Here is a 20,151-nt window from a genome sequence, read left to right as displayed (position 1 = left end):
TACACTGCTATGACTCTTCACACATCTGTACTTCACATGTCCATTATATTCAGCAACATGTGAATTATACATGATCAAATAATTTGTCCAGATTGCTGCACAATGAGAAAGACACATTGAGTTCAGCAGTGAATGCAATCAGTGGAGAATTCAATTAATCCATTATATTGATTGTAAAGCTTGCTTCGAGTCCTTGTGAGCTACCCGTATTTTGCCCACGGCTGTCCGAGCCGTGTACACTGTACTATCATCTCTTGGTATTCTTGCTACACCACTGCTCCATCGCGAATAGAGTTCCTGTGCTTATCCGCTCCACATCATTGCCACTAGGGGGCGCTCTCTCACTAAATATGACTGTGGACACATTCTGGCACGTTGTCTGGCCGGAGGAGGGATCTACCACTGTAGCTCTGGAGGGGGAATGAAACCAACCCCAGAGAGAACACTGAAGACTTTCCTCCTTTTTTGTTTATTTGCTTGTTTGAGAAGGATTGGCACAACATGTTGTTGTTGTTGCTGTTGTTTTTGTTTTTTTTTAAACGATCTGCAACATACTGTACCATGCAAGATTGGGAGAGTTTGAGTGCTCCCGGAGCTTAGAGATGGTGTACCTCACAAGTTGTATTTTGACTCGAGTCAGATGGGCGACACGTTTTGTAGCAACATGCACATTCATCTCTCGCGCTTACACTACATACCGGTACAGGCGTCCTTAATAAAGAGAATCTGATCTTTCATGTAGTGTGTGTTATGTGCCCTCTTCTCATGTCAATTTCTTGTACAGTTAGCTTCAGGACCAGTTTGAGTTCGAGTGCTCTGTGGCACAGCATGGTACGGTAGAGGACGCTTTTGGAGCCCATTGGGAAGTGATCCACTTCTGGACCGATACAGTACGGTACACTTCGGGAGCATTTGAGCACTCCTCTGGCACTATTACAGTTCAGCCTCATACACTTTAAGAGAGCGCTTGAACAAACCCTTAGGCAATACTGTCATCCGTCATCCATTCATCAAGACTGTTATCAATTTATTCTCAATAATAAGCAAACTGTCCCACTCTTTCTTTATCAATTTTGCACTTGGGTGCACTAAAACAGAGACTTGGCCAACTTGACCACAATGTAAAAATGATGCGGTGTTTTCTCACGAACCATGTGATATATATACATGTATATATAACCATGTATAGACAAGACATTTGTTGGAAACAAGTGCTCTTACTGAATGCTGAATATCATGTGGGACTCATGACAACAAAAGATTCTGAATGCATTTTTGTTGCTACTTAGTAACAAAACATGAGACTGAAAACATTACCTTATAAAGTCTGGAAAATTTCTCCTCTGCTCTGTGTTATCAGTTTCATCTTCCTTGCTGTCTGCAATCCCCATTAAAGCTCTGACCATAGACTCCTCCAGCCAGGCTGCAGCACCAACCTCATTAGGATCTATGCACAACTCTTGATCAAGCTGGTGGTGATCTTTTGAAGAAGTGACTGATTGGTAGACTACTATGTGATGTCTTTTTGGAAGTCCTCTGGACAACATTGGTGGGTAGACTGACTAGAGAAACAAAAATGAAATTGAAATTATTGATGCACAGCAACAAAAATTCTAAATGTGATGAACAAAAATTGCCTTCTAGGCAAAAAGTCTCTCCTGCGTGGTGCCTTAGAAGTACATACAGTTCCCAACATGCTATACATGTACCATGCAATAGATTATTTTATACAGGAAAACAGACTACTGAGCTTCCATTATAAACACAACTCTACACAAGAATTCACTACTCAGTAATTTTAATTTGATACAGCACTGGCTGTTGGGCGGAAGCTCAGTAGTCTAGAGGATACAACACCTGTCTAAGAATAAGATTGTTACTTCGGGTCCAACCCAAGTACTGGTATGTATGCCCATTATTAATTGAATTTCTCTTTTCTAATTTTTTCTTCGAGACGCTCAGCGCATAGAAACATTGTAATAAGTGCTTTATAAATGATATTTATTATTTACTTATTCATTATTAATATCATTATTTTTATTCTTTGTTTTTACATCATGACTACTACAAAAACACTGAATAATTGGTGCATATTCATGTCAGTGAAGGGTAAATTCTTAATCAGTTGCAATCAATTCATTCACTAGGCAAAATTTCTAACAATATGGAAAGACCAGCAAAAAATGTCGACAGATTGCACAAGCTTGCTGATGTCCATTTACACATTAAGTAGCACAGGAACAGAAGCAAGTACAATGTGAGACATTTCTCCTTTATCATTTCTCTGCTCTGACGATCAGAAGTTAGGGACATCAATTTTCCAAGTCAGACAGGATTGCATGTGAACTTACAAACTAAGAGTGACATAGAATACATAAAGAAAATTGCAACGTCTGTGTGAGTACTTCCGGTTACAGCTCGTTATTCCGAAGGTTCGTTATTCCGAAGGCTCTTTATTCCTAAGATTTGTTATTCCGAAGGTTCACTGTTCCGAATTTCATTTTCGGATTAATCAATCTTCGGAATAACGAACCTTCGGAATAACGCCACAAATTTTCGGATTAACGAACCCTTTTTCATTTTCGGATTAACGAACCTGTAGGTATAGGGAATTTGCGTGTTTCGGATTAACGACCCTTCGGAATAATGAACCTTCGGAATAGCGAACCTTCGGAATAACGAACAGCACCCGTACTTCCAACCACACATTACACAGTTCTCACAGAGTTCACCCTTTCTTCTCACCACTCACCTCCCAGAGAGCCACAAGGTCCAGCCGACATTCTTTTGGATTGACCTGCAGTCCAGTTTCTTCTTTTAGTTCCCTTAGACCAGCCTCAATTAACTGAAAGAGGCACAGTCAGCATGCTTAGAATGCATTCAACTTCCAACAATTCTAGCAGGACAGCACATGACAATCATTTGCAATATATGTCAAGTCATATTACTACTGGGCTTTGAATTCCATCTAGGGAAAACATACTCTATCATGAAATGAGTCGTAGATTACACTGAGATAATGCAATTAGCAAAATTTATTTGACAAACTGTTGTATATGAAATTACTGTTAGCAAAGCATAGGTGAACTATGAAATAACTATTTCACTGTTTTGATTTGATTATTTTGGTCAGATTGTGTAACATCTGCTCCACATAAAAGACACCTAACTTTAAATGATTTTGAGAATACTTTATTGCATCATTTCTTTCTCATGTAATTTCAATACAAGGCCAGCATACCACACTAGAATCATCCAAAGTGGCCTTATAACAGAGAATTTAAAGCAAAGCTTAAACCTTGTAGAGAAAATACATTTTTTTTAAATTTCTTCTTTATCTCAATCTATTTCAGATGGCACCCTTCCTCAACCAAGAGAGTTGAGTCTTTCCAGGTAACAGCTGCAGATTAACATGATGGTATCAATCTTGGCTCACAAAATGACTGTTATCAACAAATTTGGAGGTATATGTGGTAGTTTGCTGTGTGCAGAATTATACTCACATAGATACCAGTAACCACAGAACATACATTGTATTTGTGTTCATTAAGACATATTACTATGTAGTCCACTGAGCTAGAAACATGATGCAGAAAGAGCAACCAGCTTTTTGTTATCAATGAGAAATGAAACTGTATCTCTTTTATATTCCCCAAAATCTGTATTTAATTTGGTATGTTGTAAATAATGAAGACTTCAAATTGACAAACCTAAGATCAGATGGCATATGTATACATGTAGCAGGTATATGAACTTGCTTCACTGCAGCAAAGCTTATAACTGCATGTCCCTGAAAGTCATGAATTGGACAATGATATGAAGGAGGTATGCACTCTCCAATGCTGTCTCCTTTGTTGGCTTCATGCATTGGAAGATTGGCCTACGCATTTGCTTTTCTGATCTCATATATATAAGAAAAGCAATCTGATCTATGAAATTCACATACATCCTCAGATGGGATTCGTTCATTTTAGGTTGATTACAGCTGTGCACACATTGTCTTTCCATTTCATATCAAGTATTTATTTGATGATGAATATTTGTTTTTCTTTGAAGAGAATATGTCTACAAAGGTAGGGTAGCATTTCAGACAGATGGGAAGTTATTCACAGTAACTTTATGCCTACATAAAATGGGTTGATAATTTGCTTGTTGATCTTTACATAAAGAATTAAAAGTGTACCCTGTAAATATAGGCATTATTTTCTTCAGTGCCACTGACTGTAAAAATATGTAATACAGACATGAGATGGGGTTTCAGGTTTCCAACATTTTTTTATTATTATTTTTGGAGATAATGAGAAACCCCTTATGAAATATGAAAGAGCGTGCAATTCTAAGAGGAATTCAAAGCTTATTTGATGAAAATTGGTTTTGAAATGGCTGAGATATCCAGAAACAAAGTAAAACAAAGTGATCCTGATCGCTTTGCATTGGCTATCTCAGCAATTTCACGACCCATTTTCATCAAACAAACTTTGATTTCCTCTTAGAATTGTATGCTCTTTAACATTTTGCAAAGTGGTTTCTAAGTTTCTCAAAAAAAAAAGCTAAAAGCCAAATCCTCACCTCAACCAATACTGTACCATCCTTTTAAAAAAATTAAGAGAGAGAGAGAGTTTGGTGCCTCACCGTTTCTCCAAGTTCTATATGACCCCCTGGAGGCACCCAGACATTGGGAAAGGTGCGGAGGTGAGAAGCTCTCCTGGTTAGTAGCAAATAATGATCTGCAGACCACAGGAGTGTGGCCACACCACAGTCAACACCACGCTCTAGAATCTCCTCTGGTATGCTTGGGACATCATCGGGCGACAGATGACGCAGTGGACAAAATGAAGGATGCTGGTGAAAAATGAAGTGAAGTTTGTTTGAGCAAATGCAACCAGGACCCTACATCACCATTAGAAAAAAAGACAAGGAAAAAAAAAAAGTAATGGGTGCAACTTGGAACAAATGCAAATTACAAAGGCCGCAACAACACAAAGACCAATCATTTGCCATGCAAGCAGCTCAGTAGCCGGTATGGTAGCTTCCACTATTGCATGTTACAGATCTAAGACCATGGTAATAGATGAAACAAAGCCATGGGTTCACATATGAATACCTAATCAATTTCTTTTGAAAGGGGATCCAAGAAGATATGATACACGTTAGTATCTATCCCCTCAAACAGTACAATGGCATAATCCTCACTTTGATAAAACCCTCTGAACTAAAAAACAGAACAAAAAATAACAAAAAAACAAAAACAAATAAAACAACAACAACAACAAAACAAAACAAATATCAAAATAATATCAGTACCGGTACAGTGAGATATTGTTTACAAATTATAAACACAAAGGCAATCCTTTTGCAAAAAAACCCACAAAATACTAATTTAGTGATTACAAGAAATACAAATAGTTTGCTTGAAAGACCACTTATCACAAAATCTTAACAGAAATAAAACCTTGAGCAAAATGCAGTCTTCATCAGTCTGAGGATCAACAGGTGACAGCATCAACTGATTGCCTTCCAGGCGGCAGGTAACTTCACCCCTGGTCCCTGTAAAGCCGAGATAATCCAGTATGCACTGCAACAAAGCACCACATCACAAAGAAAACAATAGATATTAGGACGTCAAAGTGCAATATGTGACAGTAATACTAATATAAAAATCTTTGTTGGTGGAGAAAAACATCTAGTAGAACTTATCCTATCACAACAAATTTTATTGCAATTCATGTAAGTATAGTTGGGTGTCAACACATCGACATCCTAATGTTTCTACCTCACAATTTGCCTGAAATTTAACTCACATGTAAAAAAAATACTCTGAATTCACAAGCGCACATGAAAAATGCGATTTGCTGCACACGCTCCAAGATAACTGCTTCGAACACGTGGGTTGTTATTTTGACGCACTCAGTTGCGCCGTATTTTGAAACCAACACCCCTATCTATCCTCTATTGACAATACATACATGTGAAGTGCCTGTAATGCTTTTCCAATGTGCATTTATAATCTACCGGTACAAGTTTACAGTACCGGTATCATTGTTTTGCTGTTGATCTTGTTTATTATCAGGTTTTTCAGTAGATCTACTGGTAATATTTTGACTTCTTCAAATCTATTAATCTACGACCAGCACCAACGCTTCAAATCCCCAGTGAAGAATGCAAAACCCTGGCGCGGCACGTACGTAGTGAAAGTTCGTTCTTTACGCGCGATGCTAGCCTATAGTATAAATAGAAGGGTGTCGGTTTCAATGACAATGTAAGTTATAGTGTGGATTTGTTGGACACTATTGTTACTAATACATTGGTCTAGAGTTAGACCAAGGCCAAGATTTAATTGCAAAAATGCAAATTCAAAACATCAAATCAAGTGGAACAATTAAACCATGCCGAGTCTTTTGTCGCACAATCTGAACAGTTATGAGTTAATTTGTATTAAATTACTATTTAACCTATAAGTATTAACGCCTAACCCAACCCAGCTGAATTCAGTTTCATCTAAATGCGTACAAGCAGTTCACTTGTAGACCTCTAACCTTATGTTAGTTATACTTTTGGAAGTATTGGACACCCCCAGCTGTAATCTAGTTGTAACATTACTTTCGTGTCATTAGCTTTCTAGCCACCACGCATGGACTAAATACAAAACCAACATCTTAGGGTATTTATGGGACTGTGGTGACATTTGTTTGCTCAGTCCACCACCACAGCTACTCTTATTCGCTGCTGTTCCCATTCAAAGACCTCCAATCAAGATTCGAAAGATTGAATTACCTGCTTGAAGACTGCGCGTTCATAAAATCCCTGTGATTTACGACGGAGATGCACGAGAACCTTTTGCGGGATCGACGATTTCGCCATTATGCACCGGTAAAGCACAGCAAAAGGACCTCGTCGCAGACGACGCATGCATAGCGTAGCAGTAGATACTGAGTAGGATCAGGGAGGTGTGAGAGAGGCTCTCACACCTCCCTTTTAGGATCGTGTGATGACCAGTGAACACAGCTTCATACTAGGAAGTGCGTACACGTACTAGTACACGTAACACATACACGTACCATACCAGGCCGCGACCGGGAGTCGGATCGGATCGAGGCCGGACGGACGAGGAGGGGTACGTAGTGAGGTTTACGTAGGTGACCTCCCTGGTCGTACAGTGCTGCATACCAGGCCCTATCTTCATATTAGACGAACACCATGTCAGATGTTCAAATCAAACTGGCTTCTCTCGTTATTGCTGAACATTTCGGCGATGTTGTTGAAAACGTTTGCACCTACCTTTTGAAGTATGGCTCAAATAGCTCACGAGTAGTGATTGCAGAAACTAAGTTGAGGGCCGATCAGGTAAGTCCCGAGGCCAATAGGTCGAGACCACTGCACTGTTCAGTCCCATATATAGCACTTCTAGTTGTCTTTTTTTTTTTTTACAACTAGAACACCTAACGTTATGTGTGCTAAATGACAAACCTCTCATGTTCTAGTATTCTGCCATGTTGTAAATGCGTTTTGTGCGTGTGTGAATTGTCTCTGATAATACTCCTTACAACCATACGCATATCAACCGACAACTACTCGGGCCATACACTTTTAAATGTGCTTTTGTACCGTAATTCATCCTGCCTTTTTAAAGTTTTAACTTTACGTAAACTAGACCAAGTTCTAGTCACTCAAAGATGTCATTTGTCATTTTCATTTTTACTTGTTTGAATCAAATTTTAACAATAACAATGACAATAACAATAACATTGTTAATAAAATGTTATGTTAGTTGATCTGCAGGTTGGGCGCAGGGCGAGGGCAGTCCTAAAAATCAGATGCATTGTCCCATTGACATGAGTATAGAAATGTCTACTCCGGAGGAAGGCCTTGAGGCCTGACCTGGCTGGGCCAGAGCAGTTCGGTGGATTCACAATATGGTGCGCCACCTAGTATCAGTTGCAGTGCCAGTGGACAGGCCGCAATCCGAAATGCCGCATTGGAAATGGTCGACATTGAAATCCCTGCCCTGTGGTCTGGCTTTGTGTGCCTTTGACTGAAAGATCGGTCTGTATCTGGTCGTCGGGGAATGTTCCGCGGAGACTGCGTCTGGCTTCATGGATCCCCTCACGTCTAAAATATAAAAGACTCCTCCGGACAGACGAATCTTTCTGTCTAGGTGTGCCTCTAATGTAATGCTCCAGCTATCTATACCAGGTAGCTACTCTACCTGTACATTTAAAGAAAACAAGATGCGCAGTGTAAAGCAGGAGATGTGTAGAAACCCATTTAGGTCTATTTTTAAGTTAAATTTTGGAGAGAAACCCCCATATAGAATTAATTTTCCATCTGAAAATCTGCACTGCACGTAAAACCCTATGTCGGTGTCTGTTTGTCTCTGCTACTAATTGTATTATCATGCAAGGAGACACCACTGCAGACATGACATGTCGAGATAACTGCCAGATTGAGATGCACATGCACTGGGAAGATAACACTGTTGGCTTCAACAAGTGCATGCATGATAATGTCAATGAAAATCATGGATATACATACAATACATTCAAAACTCCAAAAGTTTTTAAGACTCTCGCATGATAGCCAGTGAACATACACACACCTATCTATACACACCATATGTGACCCTGCATCACAAAACCAACAAAAAGTCGCCAATGTTGGATTTTTAGGTAAGAACAGATTCTGAAAGAACAGATTCTAAGCTTTTGAAATGATGTATAACTCAATTCAAATGGACTCTCCTAACCTATCTAAATATTGGAAAGAAAGCACACACTCTGGAAAGGTGTGAACGGAGAAAAGAGGCTCTGAACAAGGAGCTTTGAAGCTCCTTGCTCTGAAGTAAAGGGTCTATTCAAGCGCTTAATCTTTAGAAATCGTGCTGGCTGTGCGATGAATGAGAGAAAACACAGGATGTAAACCACCGTAGCAGCAACAATGAAGGGATTATCAGTTTAAGCTGAAATTGAGCATGCTCAACACATTCTGTCCATAATGTCACTTTTCTACGGAAGCCCATTCGTACCACGCAGGATAAAACTTGCAGTGGAGCTAACTGGCGGCCGCCACTTAATTATCTGCCGGCCGCCACATAATTATCTGGCAGCTGCGACTTAATTATCTGGTGGCCACCACATAATCCGCTAAACGATAATTAAGTGGCGGCCGCCAGATAATTACCTGGCGGCCGCCACTTGATTATCTGGGGGCCGCCACTTAATTATGTGGCAGCCACCAGTTAGCTCCATGGAAAGTTTTCTCCTGCGTGGCACGAATGGGCTTCCGTACTTTTCAAGGTGGTAGCTCTATTCAAAAGTTACTAGTATTGGAGTTGAAACTGAAGGGTGTGTAAAGGATTTTAAAGAAATAAAAAGGGACCTCTGAAGACGTAACTAATCGCACTACTCTACAAAAAAGGGGTTGTAGAAAAACTGTTGAAAACACACTTTCCTGTTCGTTTTATGACCCCAAACTTATAAATAATGTAGACGAAGAATAGCTCTTTTAGAAAGTATGAAAAACTCAAGATTGACTTGGTTGACGTATTTCACCCTTTTGAGGTCCTCACGCAAAATCAAGGGCTGCGACTTTGTGTTCATTCTGTGATGCACGGTCACATATTATATATTATAGTCTAGATAGGCAGTATAGACAGCTGGGTTCTGCATATTGATACCAAAGTTGAAAATTGGTCTGTCCACTACAGCCAATAGTTGGCACACTGTTTCACTGTGAATCCACTGAATTAAGTTAGTTTTTTTCATATCCATAGCTAGGGAGGACGAAGTCAAGGCCAAATCATGCAGAAGTGTTCGATTCCTGTGCGACAGTGACATGCAAATCACATCTTTAATGTTACAGTTTTGCCATTTGTGTGTTTTCCTCTTTTCATTCTAGGCTGAATTCTTCAAGGGGCTTGCTTTTTATATGAAAATGTCCTTGGTATTTCTGTAGGTCAAGAAGGCTCTATGTGTCCTGGTACAGCACAACATTGTGACTTTTGCTGTCAGTCGGCGAGGTCTGGTAGAGTACACAGCGGATATTCAACGAGCCTTGCTCTTGGTTCGGTACGCTCAGTACATCTATTGCGCAAAGACTCTATATGGTGACGTTGGGGAGCTGATCATTGAAGAGGTGCTGCATCATGGGCAGATTCTGATGAGTACAGTCATCGAGAAGGTCAAGGAGAAACTCAAGGAGGCAATGGAAGGTATCATAGCCTTTGTCACAGACCTTTTCTCTGTAGTAATTGCGGAGGGAATTGCTGTATCTTTGTTTTTGAATTACCAAATTCTCTACCATCATTTGATAGAGAAAAAACCCAACAACAACAACCAATCAGTGGGCCTCTGCTTAAAAAACACTCATGCATACTGCATTTCAAACATACAGCTGATGGTCAAATGTAGCAATACATTAGTCTCTAACTGACCACTTTTCAGAGCCAAATAGTTCACGAGGTTCGCTGGTTAGGCTTTGCTACTTGCTTGTGAATGATAATCTCACTCGCAGATCTCAAAAGGTCAAAACACTCCAAAAGACTCTCTGGCAGATGCACTCACTTTCGCCTCTAGTCTCTGTGCTCACAACTGTTAGTACTGACATTGTAAGGACCTTTGGAAAAGGCTATGGCAGGAAAGAAAGACTGTTCAGTAAATCTTATTTGACTTTTGGTTTCTTTGGCAAAATTAATTAAGAATCAGATGTGCCCAGAGCAGGGGTATGACATTTTACAAACTCAGCAGATGACTTGCCTGCCTTTGAGTAAAACAGCATCAACTCTTTATGAGCACACTGATTTTGCAAATATATGCAGACTTACCCAGGCATTGCCCTGGGTGTGATTATCAAAAAAAAAAAATAATAAGTTGATTGATACAGTCCTCTTGTGTGCAAGATTTCATTGTAATACATTGCTCACAGAGATATACTCACAAAATATGCTGAAAAGTAGACATGCTGGTGCAGGTTTATAATCACATGCCCTCATATTTGTTGCTATTTTTTGGCAGGGAATCAGCTTGATCCCAGTGTCATCAGGGACAAGTTCATTGAACTTGTACACACACATTTCCTCCAGCGGTTGCCGGCATGCAGTGACCCTGTGGATAAGGCCAAGGGGGATGACAAGACGTTGCCAGCCATACCTCAGCTGAAGATCAGTGACACAGAACTTTACACAGTGCCAGCCCATCTGCACACCGAAGGTACACAAGAGCAGCATGCCAAATCTGATCATATTTATGTGCTTACACTTTTGGAATGCACCCAAGGCAGAGTTCACAAAGCTATGCTGTGCATTTCTGTCCAACACGACTGTTTATGTGTGTGGTTTGTAATGCCCAGTATCTCATGCTATTGAGTCAATATAGCATAGTGATCTTTTTCATCTGATTTGGTAAAGCACTTTTAAGGAAACCATATCAGATATAATCTTCTCTGCGATATTCCTTTTATGAAACCAAATGACACAAACAAATTGCAAACTTGGATTGGGCTTTAGTCATTCTTAATTGGGGGGGGGGGGGGGGGGAGTAGAAAGTGCTCAATGACTCCTTAGTTAGTTCTTGAGTTCAATACCTACATGGTGCAGCCATCCCTGGACAAGGCATTTTGTTCATCTTGTCCCTCTACTTGATCCTTGTGGTAATATGATTTATCTGGCTATACCTAGATATTGTGATTGTAATGATGGCAAGGCCTTCGGAAATGATGACATTGGTAAACCGTAACTGAGGATGAACATTGAACCCTTATCCTTTACAAAACTGACTAACTGGGGGAATTCTAATGTGTCATATCTTTGAAAGGTGACACCCAGCCAAGGCATGTGCCGTTTCCATATGTCACTACTTTTCAGAAGCCGAAACAGGAGTATAAAGTTCTCATGAAGAGATGAAGTGAATGCTTTTAATACAGAAGAACAGCACATTACAGTATTTACTTTCTTGAACTGAAACATGTTTTGGTGATGTTGATCAGGGTTTAGGAAGAGGAAGAGGTCAACTGGAGATGTCGGCAAAGCAGAAGGCAGCAAGAGAGCAAGGAGTTCATCAACAAGTTCAGCTGATGGCAAAGAGGTATGTTTGCCCTCATTTAAAGGGGATGGCTAGTAACTGATCAGTGGGAATCAGTGGGAATGCTGGAGGATGATTGTTCCAATCCTTGTGGGATTCATTTAAGAGTACACTATATATCTATTCTTGTGTGAAAATTATTTGCTTCAGAATGGTCTCATATTCAAGTAATGTGCAGTTTAATGTTTCCAGGTAAGCGTCCCTGGTCAGTGACGGGGCATTAATCTGCACATTACTTGAATATGAGACCGTTCTGAAGCAAATAATTTTCACACAACAGTAGATATGTAATGTACTCTTAAATAAATCCCACAAGGATTGGAACAATCATCCCTCAGCATTCCCACTGATTCCCACTGATCGGTTACTAGCCATCCCCTTTAAGTTTACCCTTTACGTGCCCAGGTATTTAGCTTAATTTGCCAAACTTTGTCATCAACATTTAGTAATCCATCCAAACCTGACAGAGTTGTAAAGTCATCAAGCCCACTCAGATGTAGTGATGTGTATATGCATGGCTCGACACTAACTTTTTTGTTTGTTTCAAATTTTTGGTGGCCCGAGAGAAAAATTTGGTGTCCCGAAAAAAAAACAATAAAAAACATTAAAAGTCCTTTGTTTCAATGAGTCAAATATTTAAGTTTTATGATAGTAAGAATTAGAAGTTGGACATATCTGCTCATAAATAAACTTCAACAAACATGCAACACTCACTCTCAGGCACTCATTCAATCCTTTTCATCCATCCTTTAAACAAATTTAACTGCTAATTTCCGGCGCAAAAAGTTACAGATTTATTGACATACTTTTCAAAAAATTTTGGTGGCCTGAGGCAGGCCACCAAATTTGCCCTTTTTTGAAATTTGGTGGCCCGACTTTCATTTTTGGTGGCCCCGGGCCACCGTTAGTGTCGAGCCCTGGTATATGAAACAAGCATTGCAATCATAAATGATCTTACAGTAGATGAAACAAAGGGTGCTTTGTGACAGGGCAACATAATTCAGGCTTGCTGATCTTACAATATGTGGTGGATATTTAGAATCGATATGAAACATTCTCTCAGTCATAGTACTGCCTTCGGTTTCATGTGTATCTTTTCAGGAGTTTTGGCAGCATTTTTGTTTGTATGTATGTATGTGTGTGTTTTTCATTTTCAATAGTTTTGGTTTTTGTTTTTTCTTTACTCATAAATTTGGCAGCTTCCTCCAGATGATGGCATCTTTTGGCAGGTGAACTTTGAGCGCTTCCACCGGTACTTCAGGGATCAGGACATCATATCGGCCATCACGCAAAGAATAGACAAGGTACATTTCACGTAAACTCCAGAGTCTGTAGATACTTGGCCTAACTTCTTTGAAAGCTATGTCACATTTGCCTTGAACACCTTGAGATTCACCATGCTATGAAGGTGCATTCAATAAAGTTCAAGAAACAACAACAAAAACTACAACAACAAAACAAAACACAGATGTCAAGTTAAAATGAGTGATTTTGTAAGAATATATTTTCGTGAAACAATTATTTCTTTACTGTGCTCTTGCTTGTACTGCTTGTCTCGCCCCCTGTCATTTGCTCATAATTTCATATTGCACAGTGACCTGCCATTTCACTCCTTTTCCAGAGCCAGAATGCATTTAATTCATAACATGCATGAATATTGTGAACAGAAGTCAAGTTTCTTTCCCTTGTACCATGATGTCAACTGTCGCTGTCGATGAGTTCAGGTAGATAAGAACAACGAGATAGTGGATGAAAAAAAGAAAAGGAATATGAAGAACTAAATTGATTAGGTTGTAATTAATGTAACTTTGGTACTATTTGGTATTTCATTATAGCACAAATGCATTGCATCTATTTCAGTGCTGCAAGTTGTATTTGTTCGAGTTGTGTCCCAAATTGAAATTGATGTTAAAGGGAGAATGAAAACAATTCTCTTTTCTGACAGAGTCAAACTCTGTCTGTACTTCCTGCACAAAGATTACTGACACTACATTACACTGGCATATAATTTATCCACATTTGAAACATGGAATTCATGCTTCTTAAACTCATTTCATTTTACCAGATGATAAGAAACTTGAAATCAAAGCTTTTATCATTTGACATTACTACCAGAAACATGATCATTCACTGTGAATTTGCATGTAAGCAGGCCTAATGAGTCTGATGATGGTGATGATGATGTTATAAAGAGGAGATGTTGTCTTTTTTGTCAGTGACAGCCCTGGTTACGTCTCATATTTCTATCTATGCTCCAGACAGCAGGTGAGGTCGTGAGGACCATGCTGAGGATAAGCGAACTGACCACTGACTTTATGGCCAGATCTACCAAGCCACTGAGCTCCCACGAGATCTCCCGTCAGTTGCCCAGTGAGTGCAAGCTAGATCACCGGCGCCTGGAGCAGTACATGAAACTACTCATAGATGATCAGGTATGGTAGCTTCTAATGTTTATTCATTTGAATTACCTGAAGACAACACTAAAGAATGTGACCCTGTGCCTATGCACTATTGTCAGTAGATATTTCATGTAGGGAAGCCCAGTCAGATTTAAAGTGTGATTCATGTATTCATAACATCTTGTGAGGAAGATGTTTCAGATTTAAGGATACTAAGCTTTGATGTTTGCACTCCTTCTGCTTTGTGTTTTGAGATGATCCATTATAAACTTTGTCAGGTTCTTAAATAATGCAAAAATGTATTTACTTTGCACAAAGATACTTAAAGGTTCTGTTCACCTTTGGGAGTGATTTTAAAAATGTTCAAGGTATCACATTTGATGCATATGTCTAGGTTTGCTGTATCACAAAACATCCTACCATATCAAATTTTTGTAGTAAAGCCTAAGATAGAAAGAGATATCAGTATTTTTCTCAACAAACCATAGCTGTATACTGTTTAGGCAGGAACATTTTATTATAACTATTGTTCCCATTTTGTGCATTTAACAATACTTAACATCGATTATACAGATTCAAATTTTTACAGTGATTGTTTCTATCCCTACTCACATTTTAGAACTATTTTAAAGCATTAATGCTGGGCTTTTGTTTCATCTGCAAATGGTAAATCATGCCTTTAAGATGGTATTCCTCATGAATGAGATGATGTTTAAAATCAGATTGAATGCTGAGGCAAATACATTGCATGAAGATGCTAGAATAATATTGTTTATGAGTCAGATGATGTAGCAAGTTAAATTTAAAGTCATGGAATAATTTCAACAAGGAAAACCATGCATACATGTGCACGAGCTGTGAATGGGTACGTGCAAAAAGGCACAGTTGTCATCAGTGTAGAGATGTTACAAATAGATAAAAATGAATGCACTAAGCAGTGGGCTTAGTAGAAAAAAAAAAGGAACAAAGTTATGACCAGTCTTTGTAAAATTGAAATGTCAGTGCACGTGTTAATCTGTTCAAAACATAGATTGCATCCACGAGTGAGTGATCAGTACATAAGTTCATGTGTGAAGAATAAGAAAGTAGTAAGAATATAGGATATATGATGTGTAAACCTAGTGTATGTGGAGTGTCCAGTCAAGTATCCAGATGAAGAAGGAGAATTCTGACCATCATTTCTCTGTTCTTTTGTTGTGGCTCTATCTGTCTCTTCTAGACCATGATCGTGAGGAAGTTTAGTGACGCCGGCGGTGGCACCTACGACATCGACCTGGAGCAGGCCTCTCGCATCATCTGCACGGCCAACATCGAATCCGTCGTCCAGGAGCGGTTTGGCTCCAAGAGCTACCGCATCTTCAAGACCCTTCTGATGAAGAAGTACTTGGAGCAGAAAGAGGTTTGTGTGCCCTCTCTCAGGGGGTTAGAGTCCCCCTTCTGATACCTCCCATTCAAATGTCAAGGTCACTTTTGGTATGATTCTGCTGCTGTCCGATTGATGTGGTCTAGACTTGCAAACTTTCAGAAAATTACGCAAATTATTGCAAATTTGAACAAATGTAAAATTGTACTCTTGTGTTGCTGTTCAATGTGGAACCACAAAGTGTAGTGGTGCTATGTATCAGATCAAAGGATTCCAAACAAATGAGAATGGTAAAGTTCAGTTAACAAGAAGAGATGATTTTCTTATGGTCAATAGAAGTGATCTGGATAAAAATGATAGAAACTACCGAGCAATAAAAACTAGTGCAGGAATCTGATGGTTTTTGATCTGTACATGTCATAGACATTTCTCTGTAATTTGCGAGTTTGAGGAATTTTACATTTGAGCAAAAAGTGCTTTAATGAAACATGGATTAGATGATTAATATTGCTACTGAAATAACAACAATGTCCTTGTTGAGTGTGGAGATTATTTAGAGTAGAAATGTGAGTTGAGGGAGAGTTTGATTGTATGAATGCCAGTAATGAGCAAACAACATTTTTGAACACACAACATGTGAGTTTGTGCTGTCACAAACTCTACATTCACTTTAAGCAAACAATTTGACATTAAGAAATCAAATGATCAAATGAACCAGATTTTGTTTTGTTTTTTTCTATTTCTATCTAGATAGAAAACTTTGCCCTGATACCGGCAAAGGAGGCCAAGGAGTTGGTGTACCAGATGTTCTCAGAGAACTTTCTCAGTGTTCAGGAGATCCCGCGCACCCCTGACCACGCCCCGTCCCGCACCATTTACCTCTTCACTGTCAGCCTGTGTCAGGTCAGCCACATGCTGATGGAGCGCTGCTACAAGTCCCTCATCAACACCATGCTGAGGAGGCAGTACGAGTCAGCAGAGAACAGGTAAATAGGGTTAAACCAGGGAGGACACTTCACATACAAAAATCAACATGGGTGGGACTAAGTGTAAAATGTTTCACCAATTAAATCCACTGTACAAATGCTATTTGACATATGGCCTCTGCTAGATGTTATTTGGTTCTTATGTTTCCTTTTTCTGTCTGTCTGTTTATTCATCTATTCTTAAAACAGGATTAAGATAAAATGAACCAGGCATTAAACTTACATGTTTTTAATGTGAGTTGTATTCTTGTGCCCATATAATCATAGTGCAGTGACTTTTGACTGATGAATTCAAAGACCATGCCAATCCAAAATGTTATAACTTGCCCAAAATTGTTTCCATTTGCCAGGAGGTTAATTGAGAAGGAGCAGAGGGTGGAGGCTATCACTGCCTCCCTCCAGGGCTCTGGGGCCGACCCCGCCCAGGTGGAGGAGATTGAGAAGATGATGACACCCCTTGAGAAGCAGCAACTCCAGAAGTACAAGAGGAGGATAGCAAAGTGAGTGCCATGACCTTTTACTGTTTTGTCATTTCTCCTCCTCTGTTGCTCTTATTCTTTGCTTCTTCTCCTTATTTTGTAGTTGTTGTTTTGATATATGATATTTGCTGTTGTCCAACAATAGAAGAGTAGGTTGTGATTAATTTATGTTGAAGAAGGCATGTAGTAGACAAAAGTGCAAAGATGCGAATGTCCTTATTACATAGGGCTATAACCTATAGCAGGGACCATCAACAATGTGTGACAAGTGTTTACTCACAAATAGAATGGAGTTAGGTTTGAGGAAGTAAGTCGTGAATTATCTTGTGCTTACATCTACAGTGCACTCCCGTTATAACAAACACGGTTATAACAAAATCCCAATTTCAACAAAATGAAAATTCAGGCTGTAACTTTATTCACTCTATGTATTTTTATTGTTCGGTTATAACGAAATTTCGACATAACGAAAGAAAACTGCCGGGCCCGAGGACCTCGTTATAACAGGAGTCCACTGTACAAGCATTTTGCTGTCAAATGCAACTGTCAGGCATGCAGCGGCATTTGTGAACAAGGAGGCCTTTCCCCCATTCAATCTTGTCTTTGCATCTCTTTTTCTCCCGTTTCCATGGCACCAGACTAGAACAGAGTGAGCTTCAGGTGGACCAGACAGCGCTCGTTCTGAACAACTTCATCATGCAAGAGGCCAGTGGGAGATCATAGCACAGCAGGTGCATTGGAGTACTTTTTAGATGCAGCGATAAATCATAGGAGTGCATATGTTTCACTCTGTACCCATGTATTTATTTTTGTGTTATGCATGGACAGTCACACAATTAAAATGGAGCTGAACAAGCAATGAGAGTGTTTGTTTAAAAACCATCTGAAAGATATCAAGGAAGGGGACGGAGAACCAGGAATGCTATTTATTACCACCACTCTGTGACCTGCCAGGAAGACACAGACATTTTATCAGATGATGTCTAGCAGACATTGTTTGTGAGTTGAAAGTGTAAGTCTCAAAGTTTTCATAATTATCAGCATATTCTTCTTTTTATTTATGTATTTATAATTATTTTTTTTTAGATCTCAGCTATCAACGTCATGAGTCAGTCCAGAGTATTTTGGGCACAGGCAAACCAAATACTGTAAAACGAGGAATTTTCGCGTGCATTTTAATTTCGCGAATTTCGCGAGCGCCAAGATTCGCGAAATTAAAATGCACGCGAAAGTTTTTGTCTACACTATATGCATTGAATGCCAGTGGTAGTTCGCGAAAATTTCATGCCGCAAAAAAGGCCGTCGGCTGCAATTCGCGAAAAATTCATGCCGCGAATATATCATGTTTTACAGTAGGTGGAAAGACTCTCTCGTTCCACCTCCCTGTTCAAACCATATCAATATCCTAGTACACATTGAGCTGACAGAAAGTTTCCAACCCATGCTCAAGCACACAACATTTACTTCCTGTAACACATAAGGACTTTGCGTTATTTCTGTGATGTTCACTCCACATTGAGATGAGCTGCATGTGGTGTTAGGAGAAAATCTCAGACCTCCAAAGTCATGTCGCATTGTTATCAAGAATCCAGTGGTGTGGAGTTTCCTCATGAGTTGTCATAGCAACTGACAGTACACAAGGGCACAGGTGTGCTAGTGGTACAGGGTATATCTGGGAGAGCGACAGGAGGACACATAGGGTTATTAACCCATTAAGGATGGACGGATTTTGCTATAACACTCATTTTCCATAGACACCTGCCCGAGTATTCTCGGGACTCATCTTTAACAGGTTAACATGGTACCTGTGTACTGGTTAACGTATTTCTTTGTGCAATCATGGAGGCTGTCATTTGATTTCTTGTGGGGACAGCTTCAATTTGATTTGCTATCTCTACAATGAGAAGCAATCTGTGTCAGCAATGTACAGATAAAGAAGTGACAAGTCAGTGTCCTCAGATGCCATATTGATCATGATACCCTCTTTGTAAATGCAATATGAACATATATGGGCACATTAAATTCTACACATTCAGCTTCGTTATGGAATACTTTGGACTTTTCCAGACCTGTACCACTGCTGCAGGTATGAAGATTTTCTTTCACCATGAAACAAAGGAGAAGAGAAGCATAACCACAATATTTGTGTATTTCTGTGCCTTGATTTATTTGTATCCTTGTCCTTATCTGGCAAGCCTGTACAAGCGATGAGAGTATGAATGAAGGGGGCCTTTGTAACGACAATACCAACTGGTAGATTAAATGCAAGACAGTTTTCTTTTTCAAGCCCCATTTTAACAGAGCCTTTCAAACCAGAGTTACTGCAACAACATCTGGGCAATCTTTTTTTACCCTGCGTATTAAAACAGTCCCTGCAAAATGTTGCTGGGACGTTGTCACGGTAACTTTTGCCAAATTCTACCCTGGGTAGCTAGGGTAATTACATGTACCTTGACATTACCCCAACAACCCTTCTGTTAAAACGCTCTGCGGTAACATTCTTTTGATATACTCAAACACACATGCGCAATAGTTCAAACAGAATGACACACCGCTCGCCGATGACATGCATGGATTGTAACCACACCACCTTTTGCACATGAATGGGTAGGTTGTTATGGAAGCCTACCCAGAGACGGTTTTTGGTGTGTGTCTGTTAAAAAGGGTACCCCTCACTCTCTCCTGCCGGAGGCAAGGAATTTTGTTCTCCTGATGTACGATGTTGTCAGGGTAAGGTCTGATAAAACAGGGTTTCAATCTCTATCTGTCAATGTTTCAAGTCCTTAAACTCATATATTTCTAAAGTATGGCCTTCTGTTTGTTTATTTGTTTGTTTGTTTCCAGTTGAAA

General features: G+C 39.6%; 2 protein-coding genes across 2 annotated transcripts; one reads left to right on the top strand and one right to left on the bottom strand.

Annotated features, from left to right (window-relative positions):
• Positions 1–210: 210 nt before the first annotated feature.
• On the bottom strand, positions 211–6,861 carry LOC139731828 (nucleoside diphosphate-linked moiety X motif 17-like). Its single transcript, XM_071642704.1, has 6 exons — positions 6,775–6,861; positions 5,453–5,575; positions 4,633–4,842; positions 2,753–2,845; positions 1,318–1,562; positions 211–410 (listed from the first exon to the last, which is right to left on the bottom strand). Exons 1-6 carry the CDS (start codon positions 6,859–6,861, stop codon positions 248–250), a joined length of 921 nt encoding a protein of 306 aa, XP_071498805.1. The 3' UTR covers positions 211–247.
• A 336-nt stretch (positions 6,862–7,197) lies between these two features.
• Positions 7,198–18,332, top strand: LOC139731879 (DNA-directed RNA polymerase III subunit RPC3-like). Its single transcript, XM_071642755.1, has 10 exons — positions 7,198–7,344; positions 9,952–10,207; positions 11,010–11,204; positions 11,980–12,077; positions 13,274–13,378; positions 14,333–14,506; positions 15,693–15,872; positions 16,587–16,822; positions 17,173–17,322; positions 17,940–18,332. Exons 1-10 carry the CDS (start codon positions 7,198–7,200, stop codon positions 18,022–18,024), a joined length of 1,626 nt encoding a protein of 541 aa, XP_071498856.1. The 3' UTR covers positions 18,025–18,332.
• Positions 18,333–20,151: the final 1,819 nt, after the last annotated feature.

This window comes from Diadema antillarum, unplaced genomic scaffold (genome assembly GCF_040938485.1).
Source record: "Diadema antillarum isolate AM-2024a unplaced genomic scaffold, OU_Dant_1.0 seq00000386_RagTag, whole genome shotgun sequence".
NCBI lineage: Eukaryota > Metazoa > Echinodermata > Echinoidea > Diadematoida > Diadematidae > Diadema > Diadema antillarum.
This window is presented reverse-complemented; position numbering and strand designations above follow the sequence as displayed.

Excerpts from the sequence above, each read along its gene's own strand:
- LOC139731828 (XM_071642704.1), bottom strand. The coding sequence starts at position 6,861 with ATGGCGAAATCGTCGATCCCGCAAAAGGTTCTCGTGCATCTCCGTCGT. Across the intron at positions 5,576-6,774 it reads AACGCGCAGTCTTCAAGCAG|TGCATACTGGATTATCTCGG; the intron begins GTAATTCAATCT and ends GCTTTGTTGCAG. Across the intron at positions 411-1,317 it reads AATTTTCCAGACTTTATAAG|AGCTACAGTGGTAGATCCCT; the intron begins GTAATGTTTTCA and ends TTCCCCCTCCAG.
- LOC139731879 (XM_071642755.1), top strand. The coding sequence starts at position 7,198 with ATGTCAGATGTTCAAATCAAACTGGCTTCTCTCGTTATTGCTGAACAT. Across the intron at positions 15,873-16,586 it reads AGTACTTGGAGCAGAAAGAG|ATAGAAAACTTTGCCCTGAT; the intron begins GTTTGTGTGCCC and ends ATTTCTATCTAG. Across the intron at positions 16,823-17,172 it reads TACGAGTCAGCAGAGAACAG|GAGGTTAATTGAGAAGGAGC; the intron begins GTAAATAGGGTT and ends TCCATTTGCCAG.